Raw genomic sequence first — 12,480 nt, 5'->3', positions numbered from 1 at the left:
TGAAACAAGGTCTAGCATATGGTAAGCACTCAAATATTTGTTAAATGAATGAATGAAAAAATTGAGTTCAATGCCCAAGTGTCTCTTTTAGGGTTACTAATTTCAAATTCTGCATCTCTAAAACCTTCCTATTCTGTAATTAAAAAAACAAAAAAAAAAAAAATGAACTTCCCTGGTGGCTCAGTGGTGAAGAATCCACCTGCCAATGCAGGAGACATGTGTTTGATCCCTGGTCCAAGAAGATCCTATATGCTGTGGTAACTAAGTCTGTGAGCTACAATTGCTGAGCCTGTGCTCTAGAGCCCAGGACACACAACTACTGAGCCCACGTGCTTAAATTATTGAAGCCCTGCCAGTGTCAGAGCCAGAGCTCTGCAACAAGAGAAGCCACCACAATGAGAAGCCTGCATACTGCAATTAGAGAGTAGCCCACAGACCCTGCAGCAACGAAGACCCAGAAGAGCCGAACTAAATATAAATAAAGAATAAAATTTAAAAGAAAAAAGAAACCTTCAGAAAAAAACTAAAGGTTTTGGCAGGGGCCAATTTGACAGATACTGTCAGATTTAATGTATACATCCTTTGACCTGGAAATTACACACTTGGGAATTTATTTCAGTAAATAAATAATGTGAAAAATGTATAATGATATATGCTCAAGGATATTCACTGAAGCATTATTTGTATTAGTAAAATACTGGAAATGATTTTTAAATGTCCATCAATTTTAAATTAAATTAGTTATACTACATCAATTCAGTGGATAGTATGCATCTGATTTTAAAGGATGAAGTATATTTCTATATATATTTATAGAGAATGATGCTAATTTAAAATTAAGTTAAAAACATAAATCAAAGAACTATGTGTATCATATGATCCCATTTGTTAGTATAGTATGATTTATGCAGTTCTTACCTAAATAGACAGTATAAAAATATCATAAACACACACAGAGAGAAGGTATTTGGAAGCATATGGAATATATACCAAACTGTTAATGGTGGTTACCACTGTCAGGAGTAATATTTGCCTATGAGAAGGGATGGGTTTCACTAACTATTTTATATATATGTGTATCACTTGAAATTTGTAAATGAAGATTGAATAATTTAATAAATTAAATAATGAAATGACTAAAATCATTATGCTTATATTACATGTGACTGCAGAGGGCAATTCTGAAACCAATTCAAAGGTGTTATAAATACATATGTGTTTGCCTCAAAATACTCTTGTTTTTGATAGATAATTCTCCAGGTAGTTATAGATGCTATGTTTTTTCTACTTATTTCCTTAGAAAACAATTCATTTTATCAGCATGTAGGGGAAAGTGGCATAAGTATTACAGAAGCAAATGCTAATTGATTAGATTTTTAAATAATAAACATTATGAATATGACAAAATAAGATATTAGTACTTCACATCTGTATACTGTTCTATAGATTTCAAAGCACTTTTGAATACATCATCTCAGTTCCCAAAACACACACTGTGAGGCCAAGGGTGGTTACCCAATTACCTCTAATTTACAGATGAGAACACTGAGGTTGAAAAAGTAGAACAGCCTTTCTCAAGGTGATAGAATCAAAAGTGATAAAGCCAGAGATGGAACCCAGCTCTTCTCACATGTAATGAAGTGCTCCCTTTCTCCATACCACCCTTGGTAAGGGGATGGATGGACCTCAGACAAAATAACACAAAGCCTCACCTCAGTTACAGACACTTCCATAAGACGGGTGATGGAATCTTGATGGCTTACAACACCACAGAGCCAACTTTCTTCTCCCTCTGGCTGGTACACTTTGACCCTGTGACCTTGAACACTGTAGGGACCTAAAGAAGAGATCAGTACTGAATATTTTTGGCTAAGCTGTATTTCATGATTGTTCCTTAAAAAACAGAAACAGAAAGACTTATTGGCACTTTTAATCGTCTTGTATGGAGTTGAATAAATGAGCAATTTCAGATTTACTATACACAGCAATTTAAAAATAAAACATAGTTTTTCCCAGTGACTTTGGTAAATTTTATTTGGAGATTTCTTAGAATATCCTAGGATCTGATACCTTATCTCAAATTTTCAATTCTAGAAGTAATACAGGAAAGAGAAAGGCAACTTACAAGTCAAAAACTATAGATAATATGAAAATCTACTCAGATCTATCTGACATATACATAAAAAAAGTAGGCCAATAAGTTGAATGTACCATTTTGTTATGTTAGCATAGGAATGATACATAACCATTTGCCCTTTGCTATCTTACTTTCAATACAATAGGTGGAGAATTCAATTTTTGAGGTTTCCAGCCTCTGCTCTAATAAGAATCTGAACAAATATAGCACCTGTCTTTCTAAGAACATAGAGTTTCAAAGATATTACTTTATCAGCAGGTAATGTTACCCTACAATTTCAGCTGGCCCTCCAAGAACAAGTTTCTCTCTCCTACATATCTTATACATTTGAGACCATATAGTTAAATCACTGTTTATTTTAATTATCTTTCAGAGCTATAATTAAGCTTAATTTTTCTATACACATTCATATATATCTCTATGTCTTATCCTGTTCCTTGATTTCCTTCTCACTGCTATCTATTTTTCCTCACTTTCTTTCCTCTCTCATACCTTTCCTTGATTATTAAACATCATTTCACACTGATACTTCCCTTCTCCAAAGAGGCCAGTTTTCCTACTTTTACCTATTTAGATTTAGTTTGACAGAAGAGAACCAAGAGCCCTATTTCACTGAAAATCATTGTTATCATGAGGTCAGGAAGGACAAAGAGCAGATGTACAACATGAAGGGAAGGATAAATGAAGCCAGAGTCTACCCTTTGTATAGAATCTTGGGCAAAATCTGTACGTAAAATGAAAAAGTTAATAAATCTCTTTTGCTTTCATTTTTAAAAGTTAACATGCTCTTAATGTGAATGAGTCTGTGGACACCTTCCTTTATGAACATACTTTACACTCTAAGTTGTTATTTGTTGGTGTTAACAGTCTTTGGTCCACTGAACCTTACAAGCCAGTATGCTCAACAAGGGCCGAGATTTTCTAGCTTGTGGTTATATCCCCAGTACCTTAACACTGTGTCGACTGCCAGGTTAGTCCTTAATAAATATTTAAGAAATAAAGAAATTTTTAAAAAGACAACATTGCATATTATGAAAGATAATACAAAAAGGAAACTGGTTTGAGGGAGATCCTATTTTTCCAATCCATTCTAGAGATCCAGCTAACTGGAGTTACTTGTGACACTACCCACAAAAAGATAAGCACAGATGTTTAAGAGTTGCACGGTTTTCCCCATTCTATCACTTTCAACATTGGCTATACACCCGATTCAGAATTTAAGGACAGAAGACTATCTATTCTTACCTCGGCTGAATATCTCTTGTAGCTTTTGGTCACTGATCAAAGCATTAACTGTGTCTCTCAGAGCAGCATGTTCCAAAAGAATCTGGTTTTGGCTATCTGTTCCCATCTAGTAAATATAAAAAAATAAAAAACTGAATACTGAAATAAATAGCAATAGTATCTAGCCAGAAGAGAAAAATTATACCCCTGAGGAGCTCTACATCAGCATATATCAAAATGTTCCAAAGAACCCTAGTCTGACTACAAGATGCTGTACAAAAGTTAAAGATGCTACGATCATTTAGGTTTAGGAAATATTATACCTCCCTTGAACAAGGTGAGAAGGGGGCAGGACATCAACTGCTTCCCCAACCCATCCAGCCAAAAATCTGTGTATGTTTGACTCACCCAAAACTTAACTCGTAATAGCTTACTGTTGATTGGAAGCCTTACTGATACATAAATAGTTGATCGACATATATTGTGTGTATCATACATATTTTTCTGTATTCTTATAATAAAGTAAGCAAGAGAAAAGAAAATATTAAAATCTTGAGGAAGAGAAAATACATTTACAGTACTATGCTGTATTTATTGATACCCTATGTTCATGATGTCTGTTTACAAGATGAATCATCTGTCAATGCACTACATCAAGACTGCCTTATTCAGGGCTTCCCTGGTAGCTCAGTGGTAAAGAATCTATCTGCCAATGCAGGAGACATGGGTTCGGCCCTTGATCTGGAAATATCCTACATGTCACCACAACAATTGAGCCTGTGCTCTAGAGCCTGTGGTCTGCAACTACCGAAGCCTGTGTGCCCGAGAGCCCGTGCTCCGCAACAAGAGAAGCCACCACAGTGAGAAGCCCACATACCGCAACTAGAGAGTAGCCCCCACTTGCTGCAATTAAAGAAAAGCCTATACAGCAACGGAGACCCAGCATAGCCGGAAAAAAAAAGGACTGCTTTATAGAAAACAAAACACTACAGATGTTAAAAGTATTACTAACACTAGACATCTAAATGAAAAGACACAGTGAAAAAAGTTTGTATTAATTTATAGGTACTATATTTATTGATGAAAATCCATACACTAAGTGGGCCAATGTAGTTAAAGCCCGGGTTGTTCAAGGGACAACAGCATACTATATCTTTCTACATACAATAGTACGTTTAAAGGCTCTGAGAAGACAAGCAGGGAAAAAAACATGTTTAGGTAAATGTTCTTCATACTTATTTGACTATAAAACATTTTATTCCCTGTAAATCTTGTTATTTTGATACTTATCCACAATTCACTGAGTGCCTATTCATACAAGCACTAGGATTACAAAGATGAATAAAACAAGACTGATGAGAGGGAGTGAGGCCTAATGAGTCAGGAAGACATTTCAACAATAAAGAAATCATCATTAATATTTCACAAAACACAGTTTAGTAAACATTGCTCTTGGCTGCCTCAATAAGACAGCAAAACTCTTGGAAGTCTCCTAAATTTTAACGTTCAGACAATAACTCTTGTGAGAAATAAATATTTATCATCCATAAATTCGGAAACTCGAACTCAGATACTAGCTTGTTTAAACTACTAACCTTTCCCTTTTCTGTAACTAAAAATATACCTAAGCTCTTCAATATTTAATGTTGATTGGAACCAGCCCCAATTCCCAGCCTCCGTGCCACTGGCAAAGGTATAGGCCCTTCTCAGACAAGTTACAGACGCAGCCATCTCTGTGAACTCAGTACTTCTGAGGAACTGTGTGGTCTTAAGTGTGAAGTGGTTTCAGGGTGAGGTGGGGGTATGCAGGGGAGAAAAGAATCCTCAGTCACCAAATGTACTTTTCAAGGGAGCAAAGAAACTTTAAAAGCCACATGGATTAGAAAAAAAAAAGGCACATGGAATTACTGGGAGAAAGTACTTGCTTCAACATTAAAAGAGAAGAGGAAACACTCTATTTATAATCAACAGAGAAATCAGCAGGGAGAGAAATAAATTCAGGACTAGACCAACTGATAAGTACCTGGAACAAATGCAACCCATTAGCATCTGACAGGAAACGAAGCTCTCGATCCAGAAGGTATTCAACTGGAACCACAGAACCCAAACCGAGTTTATCTACCAGGGGAGTGAAAGTCTGTGAAATACAATGACAAGAAATAGATTAGTACTTGGGAGAGAAAATAAATAACAATTAAACTGAATATCCAACTGCAGAGAAAATACCCATTATTAATATATATCTTTCACCTCAGTAAATACAAATAAGCTAAAGCATAAGTTCTGAGAGTCATTCCTAACCCACCATCTGCCCTCAAATAATCATATGAAGCAAACTAGAGCATAAAGTCAGCTCAATAGCCTTATTAACAGCTAAAAAGGATACAAAGAATAAGAAATTCCTCATACTCTTTTGCAATCTAACTAATCTTGTCAGGCTTCAAGAGGGTTACATTACAGTAAGCTCTCAGAATAAAGAGTTACACCATTATCATCTCTAGAACTCTTGAAACCTTTGTGAGATTTCTAAAATGATCAGTGATATAAAAATGTATGGGTAAATTCATATTTAGTGTTTCATAAATAACCTGCCTACAAAAGTCACCCAGGGACCAAAATCAATTTGAGCTTCTTCTAAAAGTTCAACTGGAAAGTGGCCTTAAAAACAAATGAAAAGAGTTCAGTAAGCGACGATATGTATAATCAGTACGTTAAAAATGTCTGTTTTGAGCATTATTTAATTTGGTTAGTCATAGGAGAACTAGATTTTTGCCTTGTGAGAGTCTGAGCTAAGAAGTAGCACACAAAGTGTCTATGCTTCTAACTTATCCAACTAATAAATGGGTGATTTAAAATGCTAAAAACAAAAAAACTCGTCACAAATAGTCTGATTTAAAAATGGGCATATAAAATAAATAAATAAATAAATAAATAAATAAAAAAACATAAAAATGGGCATATCACCTGAATAGATATTTTTCCAAAAATAGACAAATGGGCAACAGGTACATGAAAAGGGACTCAACCTTACTAAATTTAGGGAAATGCAGATCTAAACCACAGTGAGTAATCACCTCATACCTAAAATGAAAGACAAAGAGGAGGGGACCCTTGCACCATCATTGGGGATGTGAAAAGACAAACACACCAAGTACTACTGGAGAGGACGTAGAGAGGGGGACCCTTGCACCATCAGTGGAATGTAAACTGGTGCAGACACTACAGAGAAGAGTACAGAGGCTCCTCAAAAAAATTAAAAACAGAAACTACCATGTGATTCAACATCCCACTTCTAAGTATTTATCCAAAAGAAATGAAATCACTATCTTGAAGAGAAGAGATATCTGCACCCTCATGTTCACTGCAGCAATATTTACAATAGCCAAGACAAGGAAACGACCTAAGTGTCCAGTGATGAATGAATGGGTAAAGAAAATGTGGTGCATACACACACACATAAATATTACACACAATGAAATATTATTCAGCCATAAAAAAGGAGGAAATTCTGCCACTTACAATACCACAGCTGAATCTCCAGGGCACTGTGCTAAGTCAAATAAGTCAGACAGAGAAAGACAGATATGGTATGATTTCAATTACATGTGGAATATAAAACAACTGAACTCATAGACACAGAATATATTGGTGGCTGCCAGGGGTGGGGGGAGTCTGGGAAATGGGTAAAAGTGGTCAAAGGGTATAAGCTACAGTAATAAGAAGAGTAAATTCTGAGGATCTAATGTACAGCACGGTGACCATAGTTAAAATGCTGTATTGTATACTTGAAAGTTGCTAAGAGAGCAAATCTTAAAAGTTCTTACCATGTATGTGTTGTGAGAAGCAAATTAGATAATATGTAGGAAGGTACTCTATAAAACAATGAGATTATTATACTTTATTGAGATTTTTAGAATGTTCTTGTTCTGCAAAGCTAAAAAGAAAAGTTCTTACCACATACACAAAAATGTAACTATGTGAGACACAGAACTGTTAACCTTACTGTAATCCTTATTTCACTATAAATATAAAATCATCACATTGTACACAGACTTATACAATGTTATATGTCAATTCTATCTCACTGAAGCTGGAAAAAAAACAGTTTCTATGGGGAAAAAATAGACTTTAAGAATTACATTGTTTCATAATATTATTATGAGAAAAGAAAGGTGAAAAATTATTTTGAAACAAAGTATCAAATATTACTTAATATAAAACATTTCAGAAGGCACAGGAGAAGAGATCTCTCCCAATTTTTGCTTCAGTAACTTCAGAATAAAAGCCTGTTAAGGACAAAGCATTAGAGTCTGGGGAATTCTAAAGAGTTTAGCTATTGCATAAATACCATATCGAATAGGAATAAAACCCAAATATGCTTTTAGCCAATAAAAGTCACTCACCAGGGCTGGCCACTGTGCAATTGAGACTCGAGTGCCCTGGATGAGGACTGGGTCCTTCCGAGGTGCCCATACTAGAGACCCTTCCAGCAAAAGTACAATAACTTCTTCAGCGTGAACTTTAACCCAGGAGTGCTGCTTCCAGTTACAGCCATCAAATTCTACAAAGATCTAGAAAAAGAGACAAAAAGTCATCTTAAGGTTACATTGGAAAAAATCCAACACTATAATATAAAAACAAACACAAACTTCCTGTTTTGAAAACTTTTAACTTGTTTTTAACTTCTTTTAATGGACAATAAAAACCAATCTTACTTCAGAGCCAGGAAATTGGTCTCATCCTCACTCTGAGAAGAGGGTACAGAGTTGAGGGGGCATTAGTTATTTACAGTTAGTAATTTCTAGCCATAATCCTACTGAGATTTATAACTCTTAGTTTCCAATTTACATCTAAGCACACTAACTGGGGGCTTACTATGTATAAGGCCCTATGCTAGGTTCAGGAATACGGAAAGGAATCTAGAACACTGGTCTCAAGGAGCTCATAGTCTAATAGGTGGAAAGACAAATTTTTTATACTTCTATTGTGAACTTCTAAAATTAATAAAGGCTAGAGTACTTATAGGAGAAGGCAATGGCACCCCACTCCAGTACTCTTGCCTGGAAAATCCCATGGATGGAGGAGCCTGGTAGGCTGCAGTCCATGGGGTCGCTAAGAGTTGGACACGACTGAGCGACTTCACTTTCTCTTTTCACTTTCATGCATTGGAGAAGGAAATGGCAACCCACTCCGGTGTTCTTGCCTGGAGAATCCCAGGGACGGGGGAGCCTGTTGGGCTGCCGTCTATGGGGTCGCACAGAGTCAGACACGACTGAAGTGACTTAGCATAGCATAGCATAGAGTACTTATAGCCTACTTCAAAGAATTTTAGTTGGCTTTTGGGAAAGATGCAAGAAAATGATAAAATATAAATTTGCAAATCAGGACTAAGCAAACTACAATAGGAAGTCACTGTTAAAGTATAAAAAGAGGGAAAACTTATGAAGAGAATAAGGATCTATACAGCTGTATGACTGAGGAATATATGATGAATGAAGGATTACTGATTTGGCTCTGAGCTTCCTAAAGGCCTATCTGAAATGGAGAGGTCAGCTGCATTGTCTTCACTGTCTAAAAGGAGAACACAAAGCAGTATCTCATGGAAGCAACACTTTTCCAACCCTTGGCTCTACAAGAAATTTCTCATATGACACTTCCAAAGGAAACAATGTAGGGCAATTAAATTCATCACACAAAGCTCTAGGTTTATTACTTGTAATATACTAAGTTTCACATCTACTTAAAAAAAAAGTGATGGGAAAATAAGGCTCAAAAGGGGAAGCATGATTTTCACAGAGAAAGAACATTAAACTGCATTACATTTAATATAATATATATATATATATAAAATATATGAATGAAGGGGCTCATTCATATATTAATACGTGTTCTGGGGGAATCATATACAACTTTAAGTAACTTGCTGACAACTGGAAAGAGATGTATTCAAACTTGTATTTAAGTACAGACTCAGGAAACAAGAAAGGCAGTAATGAACAAAGCTTGGGGCTTATGTTCCTGAAGGCTTGGATTTCCGTCTTAATCTTAAGATGTTAGTTTTAACTGAAAACTTGACCAAGTCGCTCTTCGCTTCTCAAGTCTTGGTTTCTTCCTTTGTGATAAAACATACCTCATGGACTGGTTGTGAAGACTAAATAAAGTAATAGATTCAAAAGTACTTTGGTCAATTGTAAAGCACTACTTGGGCAATAACATGTCATAAGATAAAACAAATAAGGTATAGGGAATGTTCAGAAGCAGGAGAGATCACTTCAGGTGTGCAAAGGGAGTGATATGGAATGAGGTTAGAAAAAAAAGTCCCCCCCCCAAAAAAAGTCCCAATCAAGTTCTAGGACGGCCAGGAGCTACAGCACCCTGTGGGGAAGGAGTGGGCAATGAGACTAAAAAGATTAATACTCAATGTGGAAGACACCAAATATTGGGATAAAACTTGGGTTCATACATCTGCCAATGGGAGATACGTATGTGTGTGTGTGAATGTGTATACATGCAACTGCCAGTAAAACGTTTCTGAGGTCAAAACATAAGCAGAACAGTTTGTTTCAGGACAATTCAGCTACTTAGTGGATGAAGATGGTTTAGATGGGAGTGGGGTGGGGAACAGGGGGTGTTCTTACATGACCTAGAGTGGGAGCAGTGAGACAAGGAAGGAAGTGACCAGGGCTCATGAGAGTTGATGAGTCATATCAACAAGCACGATGACTGGCTGGAATAAGAGTAAGGGAAAACTCAAAAATGACTTGGATTTTGAACCAAAGACTAGGAGAACAGCAGTCCCATTACTGTTCAGTGGTGTCATAACTGATGTCCAGAGGAGGCAATGGCTGAAGGCCTTCCAAGTCATGAAAAGGAACAGAGGCTGTCGAAATCCTAGGTCGAATCTGACCTTGAGCGCTCTTCTGGGCATAGCTTAGAAAACCAGAGGTTGAGGCTCTCTGGTGCCTGACAGCTAGGTGCCATGTACAGTGGTAATCTGCCAACTACTTTAAAAACCAACATGGTGCTGGTGCTGGTGCTAAATTGCTTCAGTCGTGTCTGACTCTGTGCGACTCCACGGACTGTAGTCTGCCAGGCTCCTCTGTCCATGGGATTCTTCAGGCAAGGATACTAGAGTGGGTTGCCATTTCCTCCTCGAGGGGACCTTCCCAACCTAGGGATGGAACCAGCGGCTCTTATGTCTCCTGCATTGGCAGGCAGGTTCTTTACCATTAGTGCCACCTGGGAAGCCAACATATGAGTCACAAAACTAAATCATACCAACATCCAAATATAAGGACAACACTAAAAGAAGTCATTGTATCAAAGCTGTAATTATTTTAATTCTTTATATAGTAATTTGAACATTTTAAATGTTAGTATTCAGGAATTCTATCATAACACATCTGAAAACACCATGGAAGAGCGGAAATATTTGAAAGCCATATTTCACCTAATTTAAGGGCAATTATTTCCTAACCTGCCTGGGCAAAGGAATGAAGTATTGAACTTGGCAACCACAGTGCTGTATGTTCTAGGATCAAACAACTGCTCTAGGCTAGCAATACAAATTTGTTTTGAGAGCAATATGGAATGCGTATATATAAACATGTTCTACCAGTATTATGGCTTATTTCTGGCCCTAGCACTCTGTTCCACCTCCTAGCTAGAGATGGAAGGAGTTAGAATATATAAGGTGAAGAACCATTTCAGGTCAAAGTACACAGAACAGGAACTCTTAAAATGGTAATGGCCAGGGACTTCTCTGGTGGTCCAGTGGTTAAGATTCCATGCTCAGAATGCAGGATGCCCAGGCTCTACCCCTGATCAGGGAACTAGATTCTACATGCTGCACCTAAGACCCAGTGCAGCCAAACAAACAAACATTTTTTAAAAATGGCAGTGGCTAGGTCACAAAACAGGAAGAAGGGATATAAGCTAACAAAAATCAATGGTAGTGCTTGGACTGAGTTAGAGATGGCCAAGGCAGGTTGACAATCTGGACAGAACTAAAACAGTTTGCGTTTAGTTTTTTTCAAGTATTTTTAAAATTTCTACTGCTAAAGTTGCAAAAAGTATTATTGTACAGCTAGAGCCTAAGGACTAAATGTGTAAAATATTTCCTTAGTTAAGGAGAGTTAGTGGTAAAATGCTTACTTTCATTTCAAAATCCCTTTTATGATCTATATGTAATGCACATTCATTTCAGTGACATTAAAATGAAATAAATTTTTTAAAAAATCAAGTAAGTTAACCTAAGTTTGATAAAATCAGACAGTAGTAGTCTGAGTAATACAAACGTTCATGCTAACCACATAATTATATAATAATCAGTTTGGATTCTGGTCCTCCCTAAGGCCATTCTTACTACAATTAATAAAGGTATTTATTCACTCACTCAACAAAAACAGAATGCCTCAAAAATATGTGTGTGTGTGTGCATGTGCACAAAACACTTGCCAGGGCCAAGAAGATCAAGGTGAATAAGGGAGCACTTGGCAGGAAGGAATCAAACCCTAGATGAGCAAGCCAACAGAGAGGTACAGAAATTATTACAGAGGTATGTAATAAGAGCAGTAATAAAGACTGAACATATTAGAGAGGGTATATGCTTTGGGAAACAAGGTTTCATGGAAGAGGTAGTGCTATACAAACTGGATCTCAAAGGACAAACTGTATTCTTCTGGCAGAGAAGGGAGAGAAAGACTGCAGCAGGTGCAAAAGCAGAGAAACCTAAGAGCAGATTCAGTGTTCTAGGAGGAGGATGTAGCAGCTAGTAAGCTGTAAAGTGTTCTGTTGGCCTGTTAACGGATGATAAATTGAAACCTGGTGGCAAAGGTTCTTGTTTGGTCAGCAGAGTGGGGGTTCTGTTGGTATGTCTGAACTCTCCAGTAGTCAATCCCCCCTATACCCTTCAGTCTGTCACCCAGCTATTTCTCACAAGCCTGGCCCTGGACACATGCGAGTTTATGTTGTCTTCTATAGGCCTTGGGGGAGCGTTTGATTGTTTTAAGTGGGGTGGGGAAAATGATGATATACACAGACATCTTTCATGTGCATTTCAGAAAGATAATGCCATCTGAGGGGAAAAATTTCTCAATACTGTTTAAATAGGAAATCAA

General features: G+C 37.0%; 1 protein-coding gene across 2 annotated transcripts in view; it reads right to left on the bottom strand.

The window, feature by feature from the left end:
• Positions 1–12,480, bottom strand: part of KDM3B (lysine demethylase 3B) — a 57,751-nt gene that overhangs the window by 37,248 nt on the left and 8,023 nt on the right. For both annotated transcript variants that reach the window (XM_086411811.1, XM_086411812.1), the window contains exons 2-5: positions 7,765–7,932; positions 5,385–5,498; positions 3,383–3,488; positions 1,713–1,837 (exon numbers count right to left, since the gene is read on the bottom strand). In XM_086411811.1, coding sequence (XP_086267937.1) covers positions 1,713–1,837; positions 3,383–3,488; positions 5,385–5,498; positions 7,765–7,932 — 513 coding nt within the window. The remainder of the gene's footprint in view (positions 1–1,712; positions 1,838–3,382; positions 3,489–5,384; positions 5,499–7,764; positions 7,933–12,480) is intronic.

The sequence above is a fragment of the Bos grunniens genome, chromosome 7 (assembly GCF_055505025.1).
Source record: "Bos grunniens cultivar Pamir isolate PY7600 chromosome 7, Bosgru_T2T1.0, whole genome shotgun sequence".
Taxonomy (NCBI): Eukaryota; Metazoa; Chordata; class Mammalia; order Artiodactyla; family Bovidae; genus Bos; species Bos grunniens.
The sequence above is the reverse complement of the archived record's forward strand: the minus strand, read 5'-3'. Positions and strand labels throughout refer to the sequence as shown.